Source organism: Notechis scutatus, chromosome 5 (genome assembly GCF_049901735.1).
Source record: "Notechis scutatus isolate UNSWTSFEM ecotype Mainland chromosome 5, rNotScu1.2, whole genome shotgun sequence".
In the NCBI taxonomy this organism is placed as follows: Eukaryota; Metazoa; Chordata; class Lepidosauria; order Squamata; family Elapidae; genus Notechis; species Notechis scutatus.
In genome coordinates, this window is record NC_142013.1 from 55,394,763 (window position 1) to 55,422,077 (window position 27,315).

The 27,315-nt window shown below is 39.1% G+C and overlaps 1 protein-coding gene across 2 annotated transcripts in view; it reads left to right on the forward strand.

Annotated features, from left to right (window-relative positions):
- ABCG1 (ATP binding cassette subfamily G member 1) overlaps nt 1-27,315 on the forward strand; it is a 52,854-nt gene that overhangs the window by 15,124 nt on the left and 10,415 nt on the right. For both annotated transcript variants that reach the window (XM_026674004.2, XM_026674005.2), the window contains exons 3-9: nt 15,431-15,548; nt 16,537-16,669; nt 18,817-18,867; nt 19,930-20,075; nt 22,637-22,760; nt 24,316-24,430; nt 26,959-27,107. In XM_026674004.2, the coding sequence (XP_026529789.1) occupies nt 15,431-15,548; nt 16,537-16,669; nt 18,817-18,867; nt 19,930-20,075; nt 22,637-22,760; nt 24,316-24,430; nt 26,959-27,107 (836 nt within the window). The remainder of the gene's footprint in view (nt 1-15,430; nt 15,549-16,536; nt 16,670-18,816; nt 18,868-19,929; nt 20,076-22,636; nt 22,761-24,315; nt 24,431-26,958; nt 27,108-27,315) is intronic.

The window sequence follows — 27,315 nt, forward strand, 5'->3', positions numbered from 1 at the left end:
GAGAATTTTAAAAACTGCATAGAGTATGCAGTATTTATTTTAGAGACAGTTTAAGAATCATTACTTAAAATATATACAAACTCTATGTTCCAAGGTTGCCTATATATTATGCTATTATCTAAACTGATCTGAAATGCTGAATGTAGATCAGTTAGACTTTGGAAACAGAAGGTGATTCAGATTTATTTCAACAGTTCTTAAATGAATCTACAGAAGGTTGCAAAAGGTGATCCCATGACACTGCAACTATTATACATGTGAGTCAGTTGTCAAGCATCTGAATGTAAATCACATAACTATGGAGATGCTTTATATGTAAACCTGATGTAAATGTGCTCTTCTCCTACCCCATGTTTATTTTCTGCACATGTATTTCTGTATTTCTCAAGTATATGTTTTTGTATTTGACAATCCATAAGTAGATCCTAAGAAGTCTATAAGGGGGGGTGCATAAGTGCACAATCGTGCCTGTTGTCCCCATTTATTCGTACCTATTTCCTGTATTCTTATTCATGTTTATACTTATACCTATTATCTTGTAAGCGATTGACAAATCAAATAAATAAAATAAAATAAATAGATACTTATGATACTCAAAAAGAACCCAACAACCCTTCATCCACTTTCTTCTGGAATCTACTCAATTGAATCGGGGGGGGGGAGTCCATAATATTTGTATAAATTGGCAGTCACTCAAAATATTAAAATCATGAATCATGCAAGCATTCTCTTGTTGTTTCTCCCTTTATCTGGTAAAAAAAGCAAATGGGCAAGTAGTGATTTCTGAGCAAAGTATAACTTCTTCAGGTGGATGGCAGGAAGGTTGCCTCATGGAAGACATCCCAGAAACACTTTCATGTAGTCTGGCATCTACAGGGTTATTATTATTATTCATTGACCTATTTAAAAGGCTCGCTCTGTTCTGGGCTGCAACAGTGCTATATACATATTTGCATTTGCCTTAATCTTTCTCACATAATCCTAGTGCCTATTATTGAGAGGCAGGTTCTAACATGTTTGACTATTTGCAAGTCTACCAGATTGCACTTTATTCAACTTTTTGAGTAGGCTAGCACTGAAAACTTTGACAGATGATATCAAGAAACATAGCCCAGTGATGGCTAACCTTTTCGGCACCGAGTGCCCAAAGCACATGCACACATGCATGAATACGCATCTATACGTATACGCAAAACCCAAAATGCAATGTGCACACATCCCCGTGCATGCACGCGTGTGTCCCGTATGCGGCCCACCTCCCGTGCATGTGCTGCAGAGACCTGAAGCTGGCTGACAGGAGGCATGCGCTCATGCACAGCAGAGCTGAGCTGAGCTGGGGAGACGGCTCGCGTGCCGGCAGAGAGGGCTCTGCATGCCACCTCTGGCACACATGCCATAGGTTTTCTATCATGGTTATAGTCGCTTATTTTCTCAACTTTTTATGTTACCTGATTATTTATCTGCAGTGAAAAAATAAGATTACTATGACCTGATCTTTATGAATTCAAACTAATTTCTGGAAATGGTAGCGTTTTTCCTATATGCTTACAAACATAGTGCTTGACAATCTGTTCTGATACTTTGGGTCCACACGACTGCAATACCTGAAAGTCAGGTTAGGGACAGATTGTCATGGAGAAAATGGGTCAGAAAAGGTTTATGGATGAAACTGTTGACAATTGCTGTCAATAGTTATTATTTTGGATATGTTTGCCACCTTGAGTTATTTGTAAAAATAATAAAGGATATAAACAAACAAATAAATAAAATTATGCTATATTCCGTTGTATTAGAGCAGGGGCTTTCAAACTTTTTCAGGCCACAGAATCTATAAGTTAAAAATAGCAGCAAAATGTTTTCCAGAACCTCTGATCAAGAGATTAAGCTTTAGAGATAGAAAACTGGCTGGGTTGGAGAGATATTTTTTTCATTCTTAGTTTCTTAGTGGAACTGAATATATTTTTCATAGACCCTAGAGTTCCATGGAACACATTTTGAAAAACCCTGGACTGATTCATTATAAAATAACTCCTATGACTGAATTTCATGCCTTGCCAAGTACAACAGAAGTGCATATTAAAATGAAAACTTCATATGGGGGCAAGAGGTGGGTGGGAAGAGACATTTATTTATTTTATTGATTTATTTGATTTGTATAGCTGCCCATCTCAACAAGTGACTTTTTTTAAACCATAAAAACAAAACAGTACAACATAAATATTTACAACACTAAGTAAAAATGGTAATACAGATCTTAATACAGCCAGGAAATGGAGCTCTTAACACAGTTGGAGCTCTATGCCCAGGCACATAACCAAGATTTAAAGCCCTGATAAATGCCAACAATTTCAGGGTCATCCTGATATCTGAAGGGGAATATTCCAGAGGACAGGGTTACGACAGAGAAAGCATGTCTCCTGACAGCTGACAGCTGAAGGAATCCAAATCCCAACCTGCCTGCCTGAGTTGAATGGGTAGAAACAACTGGAAGAAAATGGTCTTTAAGGGAACCTGGCCCCACCTTGAATTTCACCTGGAAACACACTGTCAACCAAGCACTGGTATTATATGTATTGAATATCTGACACTTTTTCCTACCCATACAGCTGCATTCTGCAGCAATTGAATCTTCCAAATGCTCTTCAAGGGCAGCCCCATCTATAGCACATTGCAATAATCCATATGTATGAGTCATGAGGTCATGAGTAACTGAGAACAAAGCCACATGATCAAGATCCAGAAATGATGCTTAACAAGTTGCTTTAAATACTATGAGAGTCCATGGGACTAGGAAATGGTGAGTAGAGTAGAGCAGAGCAGAGCAGAGCAGAATAGAATAGCATAGAAAATACCTTGGAGGTCTTCTAGTCCAGGGGTCCCCAACTTTTCAGACCTCAGGGACCACTAAATTCATAATTTTAAATCCCACGGACCACTAATATGAATCCAGCACGCCGGTCGCTGAAGAGCCTGGACACCCAGTGACGGGATGGGGTCCTTCAGGCACTTAGCGTGGCCATCTGATTCTGCAACCTTAAACACTGAAAGAGCCATTTGGACCCATTTCCCACATAAAATAAAACACCGGAATATCTCTCTCTCTCTCTCTCTCTCTCTCTCTCTCTCACACACACACACACACACACACACACGCACACCTCTCATCTCTCTGTATTTCTCGTTCTCTCTCTCATCTTCTCAGTATCTCTTTCTCACACACATATCTCTCTGTATCTCTCATCTCTCAGTATCTCTTTCTTTCATCTCTATCTTTCTCTCTCATCTCTCTCTCTCTCATCTCTCTGTATCTCTCCCTTTCTCTCTTATCTCTCTCTCATCTCTATCTCTTTTGCTGCGGAGAGGAAGTCGCGTGTCTCCCAGTCACGCAGGACCAACAAGGGCCGGAAGAAACACCAGCGAGGTCCAGCAAGAGATGAAGCCTTGCTCCTGTCCTGCAAAATGGAGCGAACCTCCTTTCTCAGGCCAGATGAGGAGTGAGTGGGAGGGGAGGGCAAGGGGTTGGGCCAGCCAGTGGTGGATTCAGCCAAAGGAAGCCACAGCAGGGGGAAGAAAGATCTGTGGGTTGCCAACACGTGTTGCTTCGGCCTGCTTCGCCACCACCACCACCACCTCTTGCCGCAACAGCACCATTACCTCGTTCTGGCCAGAAAGGGCTGCGCTGCTCCTTGCACTGAGCATCTCCTGCAAAGTTGCAAGTTGCACATTCCTCCCTCTATGGCAGAGATTTCCAGCACCACCACAAGCTGCCTGCTCGGTCCCATAATCCAGAGCTCTACGACTGGCCCATTGGTCATCCCAGAGCAGCTCCTCCACCCAGGTGTGCCGCAGGCCACCAAAATTTTCTTGCAGACCACCAGTGGCCTGCAGACCACCAGTTGGGGACCTCTTTTCTCGTCCACTTCCTATACCATTTCAGACAAATGACTTCCAGTTTGTCGGCTTCGCGAGCGGCAGGGATTCGCGATACTGCGCGATCCCTGCTGCGCTAGACGTTTTTGGTGCTCCGATCCGGACGGGTTCGGAGCTAGGCTGCCCTGCAGGGATGGCTGAAGATAGGGGGGATCCGGAGAGGGGTTTTGGGGTGTTGCAGACCCCCTCCCCGGCCGGCAGAACCCCCTTTTCCCAAGACGGTGCAGCGGCGGTCTGTAATGGCCGCCACAAAGAAGCCGGCAACTGGGTAAGAATGCGCAGGAGGAAGAGGAGAAAGCCTTTTGAGAGTGAAAGTTTTCTTGGTTGACCCAGGACTCTAAGACACATTTAACACAATTCCTGGAAATTATGGCTTTTTGAATGATTCTTTCCAGAAGAGAAAAAAAGCGGCAATTTTGATGTGCTGAAAGGAAAGTTTACTCTCCTTCCCTACGGAATTAACAAGTGGATACTGAGAAACCTGTCTTTTTCAGGTAAAAACCAACTTTATGTGATAAGTGGGAAGGGAGAGGACAAAAAATATATTTATATGTTAAGACTTTGTTGGAGGAGATGCCTTAAGGATTTGAAGACTGAAATATATTCTAATAAGGCTTTAAGATACAGATTTGGACTTTCTTTTTTTTGATTGATACTACCCCAGGAAGAGAAAGTGAGAACTTTGTCTTGGCTTGGATTGATTGAGGACTTTGGGATTGTTCTATTTTTTTGAAATATCTTGGTTGGTGCAAGAAGAAAGAGGGGAAAAAAAAGAAAAGAAAAGATTTATAATGGCTTTTTTTGCTGAGGAACTGAGAAAAGAATATGAGCAAACAAAAACAGATGGCAAAGATGGTGTGAAAGAAGCCTTCCTTTTTTTAGAAATGGCGCTTGCTAACTATCAACAAACACTACAACAGATGGAGGCAGAAGAAGAAGAAGAAGAAGAAGAAGAAGAAGAAGAAGAAGAAGCCGCCATCTTTAATGAATTCCATTTCAGACTGTCTCTTCTTAAAAATTCCAGTGATGAAGCACCCACAACTTCTAAGGGAAGCCATTTCACTGGTTAATTGTTCTCACTGTTAGGAAGTTTCTCCTTAATTTCAGGTTTCTTCTCTCTTTGATTTGTTTCCATCCATTGTTTCTTCCTGTTTTGCTGTGAAAAATAAGTTGACCCCTTCTTCTTTGTGGCAGCCCCTCAAATACCAGAATACTGCTATCATGTCACCCCTAGTCCTTATTTTTTCTAGACTAGCCAAACCCAAAACGTGCAATTGTTCTTTATATGTTTTAGTCTCCAGGCATTTAATCGTCTTAGTTTCTCTTAGTTACATTCTATGTGATTTAGAAAATTATTTTCATGATTCTGACGCATGGATTAAATGACATATCAGATAACAGTATAACAACATGATTTATAGCTAAAAAAGGAAATAAAGTCAAGCTTGACTTGTATATTTGTGAAGCTACCTTTCTTAGATAAATACTACCCAACCAATTGTCTGACCAGAAAATGCCTGCTGAAGATATGGAAGTGGACATTCGCTGTGGGAGCTTCTGTCTCTTGGATCAACTAATCAAATTGGCAGTTTTACTCTTATTTGTTCACTGTACACAACAATATTGATATTGCGTTTTACTCTAACCTGATGCCTTCTAGGTATGTGTGGAGTCTAGTTACCAGAATACCCAAACAGCAAATTAGATAAAGGTGGCACTGATGGTAGAAAATAAGCAGACCCCTGCAATAGATAATGAGTTTGACAGTCAAAAGTAGGATAGCTCCTGTTTTAATTTCTTCATATGATTTTTAACCCCCTTTTGAGGAGAATTTGCTCTGTTTATACTTGATGTTAAGCAACTAATCAATGTTCATGCAAAACGTTTTGAAAAAATTATCCATAAAGTACCTATTTCAGTATTATTTCTTTCAGTTTCCATTTACATCTGTTGCATTTTTTTTTGAATCTGATTGAGGTCAATTTGAATCTCCTGTAAATTTTCTTTGAATTTTTCTAGAAATTATCTCACCTTCTATACAGAATTCAGTCAAAATCCCTGCTGTTTAAAAGTAAAAATCACACCTTCCTGTTTGTCCAATTGAAATGGGATCCTCTTCTACTTTAATATTTCAATTTTTTAAAAAACCCTCTTTTCTCTTACATAAAATTCTGATAGATAGGAATTTTTAAAGATAGTTATATATGTATTATCACTAGTCAATCTTGTATTAAAATGCTGCTGCAAAATTTGAATGCTTTTTTTATTTCTGACAAAGTACATCAAAACTTCCCTTGGGGTGTTTCTCACAGTTTCTGCCTCTATATCATCCTCTTCCAAATCCAAATAATTGCCAAGACTTTAATGACCCTTTTTCTAATAGCTTCATCAGAAACCTCTGGGATTGCTCTAGGTTTTTAAATGATATCCTTCTCTCTCAGTTCCAGTGGAGCCAGATTATCTAGTTCTGTTTCAACTTTCTATCTATAAGTTCTGTCTTACTCTCTAAAATTCCATTTTGTCATAATGTATACTATAGTAATAAAGACTTTAAGAACCAGTGTTTGCAATCTTACTCTAATCTGTTTTATCACAGCAATCTTGTAGCAGTTGTAGTCTATGTTAGATAATTAAATTAAGATTTTATTTTATACCTAACACTAATTTTGATGTGTTTGCGGGTTGTTTTTTTCTTGGAGACATTAATTCTTTGATTTTGTCTTCAAAGGGTGCTTAAATTTTTTTTGATAGCATGAAAAATGAGAATTTGAAATATATGTTCACTAATAAATGCTGCAGAGGATGATAGTATTCTTTAGTTGTGAGTTTAGCTAATCAATTGTAAATTGGCTCATAGAGATTGAAACTGGTTAATTAGATCAGTATAAGACTTATGAAAGAAGTCCTTCCTTTTTTATATATGGGATCTACCTCCTTTAGCCATATAGTTTCCACCAATTTCTTAGCTTACCAGGTGTTAAAGATGTTGCAGTGTCTTCCAATTTGTCTTGTATGACTGCACCCATGACTAACATTTAGCACTTGAATAACCAACTGGCTGAACACAATACAAATCTTTGTTGTGAAATGATGGTGCTTTGTCATAAATTTTATTTATAGTGTCTGCAATTTAACTTCTGTTTTGAAATGGCTGTATATTTTCTTTTCTCAGAGATATGATGACATAACACTTATTACCTGTGTTGGAAACTTAGCACAAGAGACAATCATACATGTAAGAAATATTCAGAAAGCATCTCGTACTTTGTACACTGATTAATGGTAGATATATTTTATGTATAGCTTTTTGTCTTTGTCAGCTGTGCGAGTAGATTGCAAATAATCAAAATGGCAGTTTTTCTCTTATCCGTTCACTATACAGAATGATATTGATACTGCAATTTACTTTAACCCAATGCCTTCTAGGTATGTTTGGAGTCTAGTTACCAGAATTCTCAGCCAGCAAATTAGGTAAAGGTGTTACTGATGGTACTTGATGGTAGAGAAAAGACTTTGGTATTTTTTTTCAGGTACGATATGGCCCTTATGTGAGTTTTGTGATCTGTACTAATGTAGCTTATTTTCTCAGGCAATGGCTCTTTGGTGGAATCCTCAGCCATTTCTAAACTCTTTGATTCTTGATGAAGTCCATTGCAAGCAATAAAGATCTGAAAGGATCAGATATTGCCAAATATACTTGTGATGCCAATATAAAATATGTGGGTCAACACAGTCCAATGAATATTCAGCTCGATACAGCAAAGAGTCCAGGTATTTAAAATATATGTTTACTAATAAGTGCTGCAAGCCATGGTGGCACAGTGCTTAGAATGCTGCACTGTAGGCTAATTCTGCCCACTGCCAGGAGTTCAATCCTAACCGGCTCAATGTTGACTCAGACATCCGTCCTTCTCAGGTCGGTAAAATGAAGACCCAGATTTTTGGGGACAATATACTGACTCTATAAACTGCTTAGAAAATGCTATAAAGCACTATGAAGTGGTATATTAGTTTAAACACTATTGCTATTTGTGTCTGAGTATTTTAGATTACAAAGAGCAGTTTTAGTATTAGTCAGCTTGCATGGTAGACTTTTATAAGACCTTTCACCCATTTCCAGAGGGATAACCTATGTCACAGGGTTTTAAATCCCTCTGGCCTGCAGTACTACTTAAGAAAATCCAATTTGATAAGTTTTTTATATGCTCTCCTTTTAAAACGGATGTGCAAATACACTTGTATGGTACATTACAGCAATGATGCAGAAGCTTAATACAGCAGCATGGTATAAGATGCTTCATACTGTTAGACCAGCTCTGCAAACCCACCAAATGAAATTTTATATACATACATACATACATACATACATACATACATACACACACACACACACACACACACACACACATGTTCGTTCTTCTCCTCCTCCCCACCTGAAAGTAAATCTCTTCCAAATGCAAAACAAGCAGAGGAGAGGAGTTTCAGTTTCAGTTTCACAGCAGCAACCAGCTTTAGTACAGAACAGTTGAGTTAAGCCATGCTGTCTCCTTCTTGCTCACATAGCAAATACTGTTTCGGTATCCAAACACCCCTCAACTCTCTCACACATTGACAGGACGCTAGCCAGATGAATACCGATGGATGCTAGTAGGCAGAGGCAGATTTTTTCCCCTCTTATTTTCCTCCCCCAAAACTAAGCCCAACCACATAGTTTCGTAGCGAAGCATGGGTATCGAGCTAGTGTATTTATAAAGACAAATAGGGACATCTTGTTCATATACTATAAGGGCTCCCAAAATCATTTCAGCTATGTTTTGAAAATTATTTTGGAAGTACACTAAGAATCTCTCTATAAAAGTAAAAATGTGCTGAGGTTTTCCTCTGTTGCATTTGCAGAACCAAGATTTGTACTGATGCCAAACCAAGCCATGGTGCATGTGAGTGTGTGTAGCACAACCCTGGGAAAGCCTTGGAGCAGCCACATGGGACTTCCCGGAGGTTGTAGTTGATCCATTCCTTTAGGGAAAGGCCTGTATCAACAAGCTTAACGTAACCTTGATGTAGGAATTCAAACATAATTTGGGTTGGACAAGTATTATGAGAACTTTTCATTCCAAAATTAATACCCCCGCCTTAGATACTTAGCATTATAAAGGGTAGCATACTTGTTGACTGTAATTAAAAAGTGACTGCAAACTAGACAGAAAGGCAAACACATGGAAAACAATAGGCAGATAAAGCATTTCTCCAAATGTTTATATCAAATATAAGAAAGGAAGAGAACAGTGTGATACCAAATGAGAAGCAAAAGGCATGTTTTATTGATTTTTTTAAAATTCACTTAATCCAGAACAGATCCATTCTATTTTAGGAAGCATCCTTTATGAATGACTATAAATAAGTTTAGTTTACTTTATTGTCATTGCACATCGTACAACGAAATCAAACACCATCTTCAGTGCACATCATGACCATGACCATGAAAATAAACACAAACACACATCAGTCACCCTCCACACATTGAACCGGAAACCCCCGACACCACACCAACACTGCACTATACAGCAGAATTCAAAAGAGCTACTGCCCTGGGATAGAAGCTGTTTTTCAGCCTATTTGTCCTTGTTTTTATTATTCTGTACCGTCTGCAAGATGGCAATAGTTCAAAAAATGTTTTCCCAGGATGAGATGGATCTTTGAGAATGTTTTAAACTTTCTTAAGGCAGCGGGAGCTATAAAGCTCTTCCAAAGAGGGGAGAAGGCAACCAATGATCCTTTGGGCAATGACAACCCTCTGAAGTGCAGTCCTATCTGCCACTGTGCAATTGGCAAACCATACAGTGGTGCAGTATGTTAAAATGCTCTCTATGGTGCAGCGGTAGAAGGTCACCAGCAGTTTTTCATTCAGTTGTTGTTTTCTGAGAAGCCTCAGGTAGTATAATCTCTGCTGGGCCCTTTTGACCAGGGCTGCAATGTGGACACCCCAGGTCAAGTCCTCTTTTAGGGTAACACCCATAAACTTAAAACTGGCCACTTGCTCCACTCGGTCTCCATTGATAAGCAAGGGCTGGATGTCCGATCTGTTCTTTCTATAATCCACTATAAGCTCCTTGGTCTGATTGGTGTTGAGGACCAAGTTGTTGTCTCCACACCACGAAAGCAACCGGTCCACCTCATCTCGGTAGGCAGACTCATCCTCCCCGGAGATAAGTCCCACCACTGTTGTATCATCTGCAAATTTAGCAATATTATGACTTGCGTGAGTGGGAATGCAGTTATGCACATAGAGTAAGGGACTCAACATGCAACCCTGTGGTGTACCAGTGTTAAGAATAAGGGCTGAAGAGGTATGATTATCTAGTCTGACCCTCTGTGAGTGGCCAGACAGGAAATCCATAATCCAAAGGCAAATTGAATTAGAAAGCCCAAGGTCCAGAAGTTTAGATGCTAGTCTATGTGGAAGAATTGTGTTAAACGCAGAACTAAAATCCACAAAAAGCATCCCCACGTAGCCTTCCCGCTGTTCTAGATGAGTCAGAGCAGTGTGAAGAGTGATGGCTATAGCATCCTCTGTAGATCTATTTGTTCTGTATGCAAACTGGTGTTTATCAAATGTATGCGGAAGACCAGAAATGATGTGCCGGCAGACCAGTTTCTCAAAGCACTTCATGATGATAGGAGTGAGTGCAACTGGTCTGTAATCGTTGAGGTTATTGATAGGGAACTTCTTTGGCAGCAGAACAATGGTGGAAACCTTCAAACAAGATGGAATAGTGGACTGGGATATAGACCGATTGAAGATCCTGGTAAAGACTCCAGCCAACTGATCAGCACAGTCTTTAAGCACTCGGCCCGAGATACCGTCAGGACCGGCAGCCTTTCTAGGGTCCACAGCCCTCAGAATGCTCCTCACCTCCTGTTCCTCCACCATGAGGTGGGGGCTACAATGGGCTGGTAGTTGTGTTTTATCTATTTCTGATGTCTCCAAAGCAAGCAAAATAATTCAGTTCCTCTGCCAACGATAAGGCATTAAGTATAGCTCGCGAGATTTGTGTAAAATGTTTGCAGTTTATCCATTATAGTGCTAATGAATAATGAAAATAGAGAAACCCAAAGAATAAATTTTGCTGAAGGTTTATCCAGTCACTGGCTGAGAAAAGGAGCTCTAAGAGATCATGCAGTTGGTACTGCAGGGATAAAATCTTGTCCAAACATTCTAACTCAGAATTCATATTGGAGCTCTGCCTGTACACGTATATGCTTCAAATTGTCAATAGATTCTGGGGAAAGTTTGTGGAACGGGGAGCAGATTCTTTAAAATGTGATTTGGACTGATTCAAAGATAATCTATTCACAAAGTGGGCAAAATAAAGGTGAACAAACTTTGGAATGTTGTCTTGGATGGGGTGTGAAGCTGAAGGATGGGTTGAGTTTTTTCCCCTTTTTATAAATAGTCCTCGAGTTATTATCACAATTGAGCCCAAAAATCTCTGTTGTTAAGTGAGACATTTGTTAAATGAACTTTGCCCCATTTTACAATTATTTTTTGCCATAGTTGTTAAGTGAATCACTACAGTTATTAAATTAGTAACAAGGTTATTAAGTAAATCTGGCTTCCCAGGAAGAACGCAAAAGATAACCATATGACCCTGGAACACTGCGACTGTCATACATGTGAGCCAGCACCCAAATATAAATCCATGGGGATGCTGCAACAATTGTAAGTGTGAAAAATAGTCATAACTAACTTTTTCCAGGGCCATTGTAACTTTGAATGGTCACCAAATGAACTATTGTAAATCGAGAACATTTGAGATTTGGAAGCTATCTGGAAATCATTCTTTGTTTCTGCTTTTTTATTTGAAGTGCTAGCACTTAAGGAGATAAAGAACTTATTGAAAGAAGAAGCCAACTATATAGATGGCACTATTCATAAGCAAAGCAAATACTGCCAGCAGAGGCCTATTCAAGACAGGATATTTCAAAACTCCGTGCAGCAAAGTTTGACAGCTAACAAAGGCAAAATGGTAGATTAGAAGCAGCCCCTCACCCAAGATCCAACACAGGACAAAAGCCATTAGCCACAATTAGGAATTGCCCAACACCCTTTCAGAACACAAGCCCCTTCATTGCACAACACCAGAACAATGCAAACTTCAAGGTCACAGGAAACCTATAAAGATCCATCCACTCATTCAACCTGTTGTTCAGCTGACCCAGAACTACACACAATCTTTGTGGTTCTGTTCAATAAACTTCCTTTCCAGTTAACCTCCATGTTTCCAGAGTCTTTCACCCAGCTTGGAACTGAACCAGATAGATTTTCCTTCCAACAGCACACATACACAATCCTAAATATAAACGCCTTTATGCCTATTCAAGATCTAGATACTTTATTGTATTCATTACATGAATCTATTCACCAAATTAAAATGCAACCTTTGCTAAAATTATCAAGGAAGCTTCTAAATAATCATCATCCAAGTTTGTTTATTGGTGTTGAAGTTAATATCTTTGTGGTAGTAGGAATATTTACATGCTTATGTTTTGCACTTCCCAAACAATTTTGATTGCTGAAAGAAATAAGGCGCTGTCTCTCTGACAACCTGGCAGATTGTGCCTTTTGCAGTTATTAGCCAATGGGCTGGTGCTTCTTTTTAGCTTGTTCAGCTAACTTTGCTTTGTGATTAAGAGGCAGGGAAAATGTAATGATGCAAAACAATGAAAAAGAAAATAATTCTGTCACAGCATGCTGTCTGATAAATGCCATCCAGCTTTCTAAAATCACTTTAGAAATCTCCTAAATCTTCAAGTACACAAAAATTGGTTTTCAACTCATTCTTCTCTGTATTTTCTTCATCTCAATATTTTTCTTCCTTAATGATAGACTGTAATTCTTGGGGGACTTACTCTATTACTGTTGTACTACAAAACTGATTATGCAAAAACGTGTTTACCAGAAACAAATATTCTCATTTATTCCATATCCTTTTCCTTTTACATTTTTCCATCAAATTACACAGTGGTGGGATTCAAGTAATTTAACAACTGGTTCTTCCTAGTGACTGGTTGGGTGGGTGTGGCTGGGGGATGTCATATGACTGAGTGGGCATGGCCAATTCAACGTCACTCATGGCAAGGTGGGATGGTGCAGGTGGGCTGATGCTGCAGAGACAGGACGATTTCCTACATACCATTCCAAGCCTCTCCCGCCCACCTTGGGCTGACAAAATATACTCTGGTTGCAGACCCCAGTGGCCACCAGCTGGCTTGTTGAGGCATGCAACATGCTGCTGCTGCTTAAGTTCCCGGGTTCCTCGCACAAGTGCTGAAAGTCCAGTACTCTTTCCCCGCCCATTCAGCCCGCGCTCTCCTCTCACTTCAGGCACCGATTCCCCCAGCGTGCCCAAATTTTAAGAATTAGAGCTGTGGGGAGGCAAGGTGCGCTTATCTCTGTCTCCCTCTAGGACTGGCCATGCCCCTGGCCCCGCCCCGCCCTCGAGGTCAAACACAAACCTTATGTGGCCCTCAATGAAATCAAGTTTGACACCCCTGATCTAGACCACCATAATGTTTAGGCCTACAATAAAAAACTTTTTCTGTAACAACTGAAAGATTGTTTTAACCAGTCTAGAGCTGATACAAACTTATTAGAAAATCATAGAAAAATATTAGAAAAAACATGCACAAAGACTTTTATCATGGTGGTAAAGGAGTTCCAAAGCCACTACAAAAATGCCTGGTTGCAGTTAATGACATCCAGGTAATCAGATTTCCAGGATATCTAGATCAGATTAATTAATTTGTTCAAATTCTACAGTCTCTCTCTCATATAAGTGGCTCTTGGTGGCATATAATCATAAAACTAACTTAAAATCAAGCATAAGAACACTATGTGTGTGTGTGTGTGTGTGTGTGTGTGTTTGTAGATTTTCATGGGTACAGGTATGTAGGTCAAGGTATGTTCAGGTCTTTTCCCGAACTATAATTCAGGAGATGGATACACACACAACACACACACACACACATATAACATATACATATACATACATATATATACATATACATATAATATATATATATATATATATATATATATATATATATATATATATATATATAGTCTCTCTCTATCTATGTTTACTGTATTTTTCAGACTATAAGGTGCACTTCCCCCCCAAAAAAAAGTAGATGGAAATGTCTGTGCATCTTATAGAGCGAATATTGTGGGGTGTGTGTGTGTGTGTGCAGTGCCGATCAGCTGTTGTAGGTAGCCAGGATCACCGCTGCATCACCGCCTATCACCATCACTGCCGACCATTCGCCACTGATCATGGCAATTGATGGAGAATGGCCTGTGGTGAACGGGCCGTGGCAAACATCCTGAAGCAGCAGTGAAGAGCCCGCAGCAGCAGCAAGCAGCCCATGGTAGCAGCGAAGAGCCTGCAGCGGCAGTGAACAGCCCACAGCAAACCCATGGCAGCGGTGGAGAACGGGCTTCAGAGAACAGGCCACGGCAGCAGCAAACGGGCTGCAGAGAATGGGCCACAGTGGTGGTGAATGGGTAATGGGCTGTGGCAAATGGGTCATGGCCATGGCAAACGGGCCATGGCAAATGGGCAGCAATAGTGGTGAATGGGCAATGGGCTGTGGCGAACAGGCCACAGCAGCAGTGAATGGCCTTTGGCGAATGGACAGCAGCGAACGGGCCATGGAGAATGGGCTGCGGAGAACAGGCCACGGCAGTGGCAAACGAGCCACAGCAGTGGTGAATGGGCCAACGGGCTGTGGTGAATGTACTGCGGCGACGGCAAACGGGCAGCAATGAATGGGCAGCAGCGAATGAGTGGTGGTGATCCCCAGCGCCTAGAGCAGCTGGTTGGTGGTATTCCAGGAGGCAAATCCAATCACCAATCAGCTGGTCAGCAGCGAAGGCTCCAGCGTTCCCCGGCGGTGGCAGCAGCTCAGCTCAAGTGGTAGGCGTAATGGCACGGAGCCCTGACAATCCATATGCTGAGGCCGCGATAATGTGCTGAAGCTGACTAGGCTGTTTTCTGTTTGCTGCAAGAACGCTAGCCAGATGAATACGAGATGGATGCTGGGAGGCAGAGGCAGATTTTTTTTTTCTTGTTTTCCTCCTCTAAAGCTAATGTGCATCTTATAGTCCAAAAATGTGGTGTATTAGCCAAGAAAAAATATAACTAATATTATTTACAATTACTACTACTGTCTGATCAATGTCATTTTATTTATTTTAACATGTTTAAGATTTTATTCCTATTAAAATAGCTAGGTTTTGTAAAATGGATTGCACCTTGACTACACCAGTTTTGTAATTAATGGGTTTCATTGTGGTCTTTTACTTGCTTTCTTTACTCTGTTTTTGTATGTTTGGTTTGTTTTTGAGCTGGTCTATGGCTTTAACAAGGTGCCTACCTATTTTAGAAACACATGTTTTCTAAATTTTAGCGCTCTCTCTCCCTCCTTTTCATTTTTATAGGTTTCAAGACTTTGCTGAAAGGAATTTCTGGGAAGTTTAGTAGTGGCGAACTGGTGGCAATTATGGGTCCTTCTGGAGCTGGGAAGTCGACACTTATGAATCTTCTGGCAGGATACAGGTGAGGAAGTATACAAACACCGGCATCTTTTTATGACCAATATTCTCAAGATGTTAAGTGTGTTGCCGAGATGTTACTGTGTGAGAAAACAATATATTTGAAAATATAGGTAATTTATGTTTAATGGACAAGCTGCATTTCTTCGTCAGCTTTAAATATTAACAATGGTTTCTGTGTAAAAAAGAAAAACCCAGAGGTGTAATAGCTGGAATCAGGGTGAAAGATTGGAGGTCTTCACCTCTTGCTTTAAATAAGCAGTTTGGACACTTCCTCTGCGATGATTTACTTTCTAGGAGCACTTGATCTGGCATCTCCTCCCTAGCTCTGATCTGTCGGACAGCCTTTGCAACACAAACTGCCATTCTAACAATTATACGGAAAAAAATATTATCCATTCTTGGCCATGAAGCTTAATACAGGGGTTGCCAACCTCTGGGCTGCAACCCACTAATGGGCACTGAGCTTGTTTGTAACCGGGCTGTGGAAATGGGCAAGTATATGTGTTGTTTGTGTGTGTGTGTGTGTGTGTGTGTGTGTGTGCGCGCGCACATCCCCACTTGTGTGAGCAATGGGTGAGTACATGCAGGCATGCTCTGTTTGCAGCAAAGGCGGAAAGGTTGGGGAACTCTGGCTTAATACACTTAACTTTTAATTATGAAGGTATTTTCAGCCTAAATGTATTAGTCTTTCAGGAACTTCAGAGATGTGAACCCAACACTGTGTGCTATTAGGAGAGTTAGTTTGCATATGATAGTTGCATTTGTGCAAACTTGATAAATATAATTTGTGAATGGAGGGCTTTTCCATAATGACCCTTAAACTGTAGACTCAGACTCTGATAATAATTATTTCACACTTCATACTTACTAGCAGATGCTAAAAAAGAACTGACTCTTGTACTGTGAAAAACCTGAATGTGCAGGTTTGCCTGATTAATCTGATCTAAAGGCATGGGGAAAAAATAGCCTGTTTCTTCTCTTGCTTTCAGAGAGACTGGGATGAAAGGAGAAATTCTCATCAACGGGCAACATCGTGATTTGCGTTCTTTCCGCAAAGTGTCTTGTTACATTATGCAAGATGACATGCTGCTTCCACATCTTACTGTCCAGGAAGCTATGATGGTATGGTTATTAATAATAGCAACCACATCTATACAACATACAGTTCTCATTTTTCTGAATCAGCTTCTTCCTGGGTTATGCCGTAATTATTGCGCATCAAAGAACATGAAAAGAAATAAGATGCATACATGAAAAGGGCTAAGAGGAATTATGGACAATATAATTACTGCCCCAATTCACAGGAAGATAAATCTTGTATTAGAAAAAAGAAAGAAAGAGGGAGGGAGGGAGGAAAGGATAAAATGGTAAGCTATATACAGAGTTTTGTTGGAAGAAAGGAATATATGAGCTAGAACAAGTTTCAAAAAACTTTTTATGAAGCTATATTATAAATCACAAAATCTGGACTTTCACAGAGAGTGAATACAGAAACAACTGGAATCCTGCTATTTACTTGCATATTTTAAAGCTTTTATATGCTGCCCCAAATCAGTACATTCAAGGCAGATTACCACTATCTGTACTATTCTATTTCACTGTATGCTAAAATCCTATTTCTCCCATATTTATAACACTAAAGATGAGTTTATCCATTTTGTTTATATTTGAAAGACAAGAGAAAGGGTGTTGCTTTCATTGCATGTGGCTAGTATTAAATAGCCATTGTGTTTCATTGTGACTTTGGAGTATTTTTCAGCCAGTCTATTTTCATGGTATTCTATGCATATCCAATTCTTCGTCATTTTCTCTGTCGTGCTGGGAGTCTCAGAAATAATCAAAATTACTTGATTCTATATTGTTGATCAAATATGTCCTTTCTAAGCAAGCATTCAATTTGAAATTAAAATCTGGTCTTTTTGAGCATTGTGTTACAGATGCTGAAATGAACAGATAAATCTTACAAAGATATGTGTATCCCAACCTTAAAAATATACCAAAACTTGCAGGTCTTGAACTATGTGATTAGCTCTCTTGAACTGCAACAGAATCAAATAAAATATTTGGTGGTGGTGGTGTAGTATACATAAATACATTCACAGCTTTGGAAAATATTATTTTTCTAAGCAGAATTATAATAACAAAAGTGTAATCTTCAGATCAAATGTTTCCAAGTAGTTTCTTGAAGAGATGGTTCAGATAAAGATGGATTTTTTTTCCCTCCTCATGAACATCTGTGTCAGGCCAGCTTGGGCATTTAAGAGAGAAAGACCCTCCACTCCATTTATAAGGACATATATACTTTTAATAAAGCCAAAAGGTGTTACAGTATAAGCAAGGCCAGATCTGAATATTCCCCTTGTAAACCCAGTGCTTTTCCCGTCTCCTGGGCCCTTGGTCCCCTTCGTCCTTTCGTCAATGTCCAATGGCATTCAAACTGGGTGTTTCAGTAACAGTCCTAAAGTTTGGCACCTCTTTGGTGGGTGTTCACATTCTGCTTTGGCTTGTGTCTTTGGATCGGCCAGGCTCTGTTCCGGGCTGACATCTCTGGTTCCTGTCATCCTGTCATTCCCCTTCCCTATATCCCCTTACTACTCCCTTCCCCACTTTTATGGCAGGATGCCATTGAAGCAAAGCAGGGCTGAAGCGATGTGATGGCAGATCTGGCAACCTGCAAGCTTCTCACATTACTCTAACAAATATTGATCCTAACTGAAACTATTGATAATATTTCATCTCTTAAGGATTTATTTCCTGGCTTCTATACAGTAATACCCTGTTTCTCCAACAATACGGCCTTCCCCAATAGGAAGTCCCAGCATGTTTTATAGGCATGAAATGAAATTAAGCCCCTCCCCCCAAATTAAGGCCTATATTAAAACATGCGAAATGGGGGGAATGGTGGGGGCTTGCCGTTAGGAAGTACTTTTGTTGCACACCGGATATGGGGCTGCCTGCGTTGACTCCAATATGAAGTGCCCCACCAATGCCGAGGTCAACATCCAAGCCGTCACTGCCCGCCTGCCCGATGCAAGGGGGGAATTAAGTCACCCCGAAAAGACGGCCTAGCCATTTTTTCGGGGCTCAAAAAAAAATAAGACCCGGCCTTATTATATGAGAAACACGGTAGCTATGTATTTTAAATAAGCGGCTACATTAGTTTCAAAAGACCTATACTGTATTATGGGAATTGGGTAAGTTACTTTGCATGGCTGACATCCTCCCCCCAAATAAATTGACTTAATAAGTATAATATTCTACTATTTCAGGTGTCTGCCCATCTGAAACTTCAAGAAAAAGATGAAGGCAGGAGAGAAATGGTATGTATATTACTGTATTCCGACTTAAAATGTGATACTTATTTTCTTTTAGAAGAAAACACAATATGCTTTTTATATCTGAAAGTATTATTTGTACATGTAAAAGTAGTATATTTAGAAGATTTTATAGAATATTTTTTTTCTTTTTTTGACCAGATTTATGAAATGTTGAATGCAAATGATATCCAGTTTGCATAGAACTTATGTAATTCAAATCAGTAGGTTGAAAAGACTGAATGGAAGAAATATGGGAAATGTACATATAGAAGAATTTGTGCAATGACAGAGAACTCTTCATTGAACATGAAATTTGAGTTCTCAGCTGGATCTTAGGATTTGAGCTGGTGGTAAAATATGCTTTTCACCTGAGAGCCTGTCTGGTATAGTGATAAGAGATCAGGAGAGCCAAAGTTTATCATTTATCAAACTCAGTGGGCAACTTTAGGCCATCACTCTCTTTCAGCCTAATTGACTCAGTAGGGTGGTTGTTATGTGATAAAATTAGGAGAGATGCTGAAGATCCAGACATACTTACTTAGAAAGAAATTAAATGGATATTTGTGGAAGATGTGCATGGACTAAACTATATCTCAGCCGATAAAGATGGAAGTAAAGGAATACAAAGGCGCTTTGCTGAAATTCTGACATTCATTTTTGCAGTCCAAATTTGGTAATCCCAATCTTTCATCCGGTTTTTAAATGAGAAATGAGAAAGGGGCCTGTAATAAATGTAAAATAGATCCTTAGCAGAGTGTATAATACATGGATAATAGTAGAATAGGGTCATAGTTTTCATCCACAATGACTACTTAGTCTTGTTTCCTTACGACCTTAACAATAATTAGAAATAGCAACTTCCAAACTGTTGAACTATGTTTAACTAAATATTAAACAATATGCTTCCTAATACTTTAGAGCTGGCATATTAGATTTTTTAATAAAATATTTACCTATCCACTTCCCTAGTTTCAGATATTTATGTTTTCAGAGATCACTATTGTAATATGAATACAATTACAGAAATTATTACCGAAGTTTCCCTTATGTTGTTCCTCTTCGCAGGTGAATGAGATCCTGACAGCTTTGGGTTTGCTGTCGTGTGCCAGTACTCGTACTGGAAGCCTTTCAGGAGGGCAGAGAAAGCGTCTTGCGATTGCTTTGGAATTAGTGAACAACCCACCAGTTATGTTTTTTGATGAACCTACCAGGTAATTTGTGTTCTCGAGTGAAAGGCTGACAATTATTACAAATACGCTTTAAACCATTTATTATTTTTAATATTAAAGTATTAAAAAGTTAAAAGTATTCTCTTGATGTTTTAATTTTAAATTTTAAACAGATCTATTTAAAGAAAAAAGAGACCTTTGACTATGGAAATTCACTTTGTGCATTTATGTATTTTATCAAGTTGAATATAATCCTGAATTTAAGACGTTCTTTCCCTCCAAAGGGAGGATAAGAAAAACATACTAAAATACAGATAAAAATTTGGTTTAATGCTCAACTTCCTCACCTTGTCAACCTAGGATTGTCAACACCAGATGAAACCAATACTGGAAACTTGCCTAAATAAGTCCAATAAATATGTGCATGTAAATCAGAATCAAATAAAAAATATTTTGATGCTAAAATCAAAGACCAAATTGACATACTTAATCCTATGCATTTAATTAATCATCAATATTGTTCAATTATCTGTAAAACAAGATACTTGAGTTATAAAATTCACGGATTTCCATCTTTATATGTTAGCTTTCATTCTGTCAAACATAAATAACTCTCATACACAGGAACAGACACTTCCTTGCAGGTGTCAAAAACAAAATGGGAAAACAGGATGGAGATGGGACAAAGTAGAATAGCTACAGCATGAAAGAAAGGGGAAAAAGAAGAAAGAATGAGAAAGTAAAGGAGAATAAGTAGTTGGATGGTTAAGAAAAAAAGAAAGAAACTAGATTTCATTTTTAAAAGGTTAAATTACAGGATAGCTGGTCCTCCCAAGCAACAGCTAGTCCTTAGGCTAGAAACATCCATATATTTCAGAATACACTCTGCAATTGTTTGCATCTCTATCCACTTATAGTGATTATTTGAAAATAAAATCTTGCCTTCCTATCAGATAACTACAATGTCAGTATGTATTACTGGGTTAATATATCCTTTATCTCTTCATTAAGTGCAGTGTATGTGGATTGTGAAATGCTAGCCTATATTCATTGATCACCATGGCTTCATGAGTTGGTCCCAAGTTTTTTTTTAAACAACCCTAGTAATAACAACAGCAGATGCAACAACAACGAACTATTTGGCACTGAGAATACAAGGAGGTTCATGGACATATTCTTGTCACTTGCCAATCTCCCTATTTTAAAATAGAAAAAACGACCATGCAACAAACTCTAAAGCAAAGGGGAAACCTACATTTTCAAGAAGCTCTCAGGGCACCCAATAAATGTAAAAAACAAGGAAATAAAAATGTTGGTAGCTATAGTCCAGACTTTGCTTCTCCTCTACAAAAAGGACCAGCATAAGCAGAGATAGTAGGTAGCACCCAATCTAGTGTGATCTAGAGGTTGCTGGAAGCATTGTAATAATTACAGGCTTGGCCATCGTTTTTATTGAATAATTTTTGCTTTACAAAATGAATCATGTGAATTTTCTGTATTTCTGTTTTTCAAATATCTCAAAAGTACTTTCCTATCAAATAACTTTGATTAATTGAATACATGCCAGCCCTTTCAAAACCTCCCAAAATGAGAGGTTAATTTGCTCTGGGTTCATGACACTCCAACATAGAATGTGCTGAGATATGTGAAAATGTATCACATATAATATTACTAGCTCGATTCCCGTGCTTCGCTACAAAACCATGTGGTCGGGCTTAGCTTTGGGGGAGGAAAATAAGGGAAAACAATTCTGCCTCTGCCGACCAGCATCCATCGGTATTCATCTGGCTATTATACTGTCAGTCTGTGAGAGGATTGAGGGCTGTTTGGAAACTGAAGCAGTATTTGCTGTGTGAGCAAGGAGACAGCAAGGAGTCTGGGTGTGGCTTAGCTCAACTGTTCCGTACTAAATCTGGTTGGTGCTCTGAAACTGAAACTCCTCTCCTCTGCTTGTGTTTTGCATTTGGAACAGATTTCTTTTCAAGTGGGGAGGGGGAGTAGAACTCCTTAGCATCAGAGCCTGTTAATAATAATATACGAAATACTAAAGCTCTGGTGGTCATTTCGAAAAATCCTTTCTTAGTGAGCACCTAGAAGTCAGTGGTGGGATTCAATTTTTTTTTACTACTGGTTCTGTGGGCGTGGCTTGGTGGGCGTGGCAGGGGAAGGATACTGTAAAATCTCCAGTCAAAAGTGGTATTTGCCAGTTCTCCAAGCTATTCAAAATTTCTTCTACCGGTTCTCCAGAACTGGTCAGAACCTGCTGAATACCACCTTTGCTAGAAATCAAGAGGAACATATGTGCTAAATTTCAAGTTTGTAGGCTTTACAGTTCTGGAGATTTTGTGATGATTCGTGATAATATGTGATAAGCATAATAATATATAATAAGCATAAACATCACTGATAAATGATGTAATCAAGGCTACATTTTGGTGCACAGAATATGGTATTAGCAACCTTGTAAAGGACAAGCTAAAATGTGTGTGTGTGGGGGGGAATAAGTAAAAATTGCCTTTCATTCAAACTTCTCATTCCAAGATCAGTTTTGGATATGAAAAGAACAAAGTGGACAAACTGTGTTTTCTTCATTTTTTCCATAGTGGCCTGGACAGTGCATCTTGCTTTCAAGTTGTCTCCCTCATGAAGGCTTTAGCCCAGGGTGGCCGGTCCATCATCTGCACTATCCATCAGCCCAGTGCCAAACTCTTTGAACTTTTCGATCAGGTAGAATCATAGAGCTGAAAGACATGTATATGTACACACTGTGTCATAGCCACTTGGATCCTGGTCTTGAAAATGAGGCCTTTCCTCATTATTAAAAGATCCTTTGTTAGCATCATATTTAACAATCATTCACAGAGGAAACCTGTAATAGGTCACCTGCAGAAAAGGATGAGTCAATGCAGTTGAATTTCTTTGGGAATCAGTTAGAACAGAGTGGTATAGAGAAGTTATCCTCTGCCAGCTATTCCTTCAAAATGCTTACATTGTAGTAAATGCATTTGTTAGGAGTATATAAATCATTCCTAAACATTAAAGTAATTTGCTTTAATAAGGTGGTTTGCCCCATAGAAATCCACTGCAGCACTTTGATGCAATATTCTGCCTTTGCAAAAAAATCTAGGCAGGGCCAATCTGCTTTGCTCATCAGATCTCAGAACCATAGCAGCTGAGTGAAAATAGCTATATCATTTTGATGAGGATGTTTCATTTCATAAGGGAGAGGAGGTTTGAAAGGGTTGCTTTGGTCAGATATCAAGAAAGAGAAGTGCTACCTTGAAGATCTACCAGTCCTAATGTTTAGCACAGGAATAAAACACGAGATATTGCTAAGTTCACACAGGAATACAACACGAGATATTGCTAAGTTCACCCACATTTCCACTCATGCAGCTTTTTAACTCTCACTCAACCTTTCTCAGACTTTGGACTTTATTATGTTCCACATATGATATGTAATAGGTTTATGCAGATGTAATTAAGACATCCTTTATTTTGATGGATGGTTTTCTTCAAATGAGCAGAATGACTTCTTTGCTTGATGACAATAACTGCTGTTCATTCAATCTGTTTATTGAGATAAATCAGACATATCATAACTCTTCATTAAGGTGACTGAATGTAGATCTGTGAAGACAGGGCAAACATATCTGTGAGGTGAATAAGTCTTTGGAATAGATTGCCAATAAGTTTAACAATTATAGTTTAACAATTCATACCAAAATTAGTAATCCATTTGTAATAAGAAAAAAGTATTTAACATATTGAAATTTGTCAGCCATTAAATATAATATAATGGAATTAGGAAATTGTTGAGAAATTGAAGACGTTGTGTATTTAGGAAATTTGTGATGAGAAAAATGGGATTAGAAATTAGATCTGAATTAGCCCTAGTGTGCATGCATACTAACATATGTAACAAATAATTTTGTTAGTTAAAGTTTAGGGCTAATTTAAAGCTACACCCGAGAAAAATGTTGAAATGAAAATGTTGTACAACAAGGCTGGGTATGAGAAAAATAAATGCTTTTTATGTATATGAGGAGAGAGATTAATAAATTAAAATCAAAAAATATCTTCCAGTAGTTAAACCTGGAAACAGATATTATATACTGTAAAATCTTATTGGTTCTTAGTAAGTACATTAACATCGTGGAGATTTAACTATGTCAGTGTCTCTCCTTTAACTTAAATAATATTTTTGTAATAAGATTGCATATCATAATTCTGAAGCTAGACAGGAGTATTCTTCATCATTTCTTGTTTTTCTTTATTTCAGCTCTACGTCTTGAGCCAAGGGCAATGCATTTACCGTGGAAAAGTATTAAATTTAGTCCCTTATTTGAGAGATTTGGGTTTAAATTGTCCAACATATCACAATCCAGCAGATTTTGGTGAGCAAAATGATGGAGGTTCTCACTTTCTTTCACAAGCTTTTGGGAATGATACTGAATTTGTGTGTGTGTGTGTGTGTGTGTGTGTATGTGTGTGTATGTATATGTATATGTGTGTGTGTGTGTGTGTGTGTGTGTGTGTGTGTGTGTGTATATATATATATATATATATATATATATATATATATATATATATATATATATATATATTTATATAATTATATGGTATCTATTTATTGATATCTTATATCCTCTAATGGTAGCTAAAATTGCCAGATCTAGTTCATTTAAAAAAACCAACCCTTTGAAATAAAAGTAAGAGCAAGTAAAATACAACTGAGCTGTATTTGCTGAATGTTTTCCTTCTCTTTTATGATTAAAAATACAGAAGGTCAAGGCACGCTTGATTTGGGGGATAATTTGATATTCATATTGGAAATAAGCATACATTCCAGAGGATATGGCAGCCACAATCACTTTACATTAATTGATGGGTATACTTTACAACTTTACATACTGAAAATAGAATTTCATTAGGAAAGTCAAATGTTCATGACATTTCTTTTCAAATATTTTACTTTGGAAGTGTTCTTATGGAGTAAAGAACACCATACTGAAGTGTGCTTTAAAAAAAATTTGTAGTAATTTTGATTATTAAAGCTATCATTCTGCATGAACATTGAAATAGAGTCCATGTTTAAATGTGTTGATCAGCCTTAATTTTTAAAATCATTTTAAACAATTTCAGGAATTCTGCAGTTTTTTAACTTTGTTTCCTCTGCATAGTTACCTGCTTTTCACAAACTCTCCTATAATATGCCCATAACAAATGAATACATATTAGATTTCAGGATTATACTGGTAGCTGTACCCCTAAACTTTCATGTTAATTATATCATTTGAACAATTTACATTCATTCAAGGTTAGTTTGTGACCACTAGCTCATACACACACATACCCTCCAAGGCACCCATATCCCAAGAAGTCTGTGGGACTATGGTTAAAAAAAATAATACTGTAGTTCGGACCTTCCAACTTCTCATGAAAAAAAAAAAACTCGCAAAGTTGGAAGATCTCAACTATATTTTTTACCATAGTCCCACAGGCTTCTTGCCCTACACACGCAGTGGAGAACGGAGCTGGAAAGCAGGTTAGTGAATGGATTTGGCTGCCATCAGGGGATGAGGGACCTCTGTTTTGTGTGTGTGTGTGTGTGTGTGTGTGTGTGTGTGTGTGAGAGAGAGAGAGAGAGAGAGAGAGAGAGAACGAGAGAGAGAACGAGAACATTGCCGCCAACCCTTGGAGGTTGCATTGGATCTCTCTCTCTCATCTGCGGCAGGCTCCAGGCTGCTGGCATTGAGCCCGGCACTCTTTGGGCCCTAGCGGGCATTGCAGCTCTCTTATCAGCTCTGTGTGGGGCAGCATAGACTGAGAAAAGGAGGACAGGCAGAAAAATCCTCCTCCCCATTTTCCTGCCAAGCCTTCAGCATTGCAATCCTGGGATATGATATCTCTCGCTCCCCAGATTATCCCTCTCGTGAAGAAAACCCAACCCAATGCAAACGCTCCCTTCAGCCACCTCCTTGTCGTGGTGAAACTCCTCTTTGAAAGGACTACCTGTGTGTGTGTGTGGGGGGGGCAGATTTCCTGCACACCATCCTTTTAAAGAGGAGCCCTGCACAGATGCACATCCAAAAATGCTCCCTCCATGGCTTCAGAGCCTCAATTCTTGCAATCCTGTGCAGGGAAGGCACAGGTTTGCTCCGAAGCTGCGGCAGAGTATTGTACAAGGAGACCTCTGCAGTTACAGAGGTTTTGTTTTCTGGAGGCAGCAGCCGGAGCAGCACCCACGAGAGAGCTGGAACATAAGCTGGAACTCAGTTTCCTATCTTTAACATTCCAATGGGTATTAGTCACCGCTTCACAATGCAACCTGTCCCTTGTATGGCCCAAATACCCTGTTTCTCCAACAATATGGCCTCCCCCAATAGCAAGTCCCAGCATGTTTTATAGGCATGAAATGAAATTAAGCCCCTCCCCCCAAATTAAGGCCTATATTAAAACATGCGAAATGGGGGGGGGGGGATGGTGGGAGGGCTTGCCGTTAGGAAGTACTTTTGTTGCACACCCGGATATGGTGCTGCCTGCATTGACCCTGATATGAAGTGCCCCACCAACGCCGAGGTTAACATCCAAGCCATCGCTGCCCACCCGCCCGAAGATGCAAGGGGGGGAATTAAGTCACCCCTGAAAAGACGGCCTAGCTATTTTTTCGGGGCTCAAAAAAAAATAAGACCCAGCCTTATTATATGAGAAACACGGTAGTTGAGGTTTGTGGCACAACTTTGCAATGCGTTATTCGCATGCTGATGAAAATGGAAAATTCTGTAGATCCTGCTGCACTTTGTCTTGATGGTTGGCAAACTCCACAATTTTATGCATACCTGACAGCAAGGAATAATGCTTCATGTATCTGGCTTTTATTCTACTATATAGTAGGATTAAATAGTTTTTTCTATCTGTTTAGTGATGGAGGTCGCATCTGGTGAATATGGAGATCAGAATAGCAGGCTTGTAAGAGCTGTGCAAGAGGGAATGTGTGATTCAGATTACAAGAGAAACTCTGGAGGAGAAAATGAACTTAACCCTTTTTTATGGCACAAACCATCAGAGGAGGTAATTCAAAGTAAAGGAAATCAAGTCAGCCACTTTGAGAACTCTTTGAGTTCTTTAGTTTTAAGTGCTTCCTTCAGCTGGGTGTTGTGTGACATATAAGCTTAATAAATGCATTATTATTTTGATTAATCACATAGCAACACAGATGTTTATACTGGATTTGGTATTTTTATCCGTTTATTGAGCATTATTATTGAATTATTTAAAC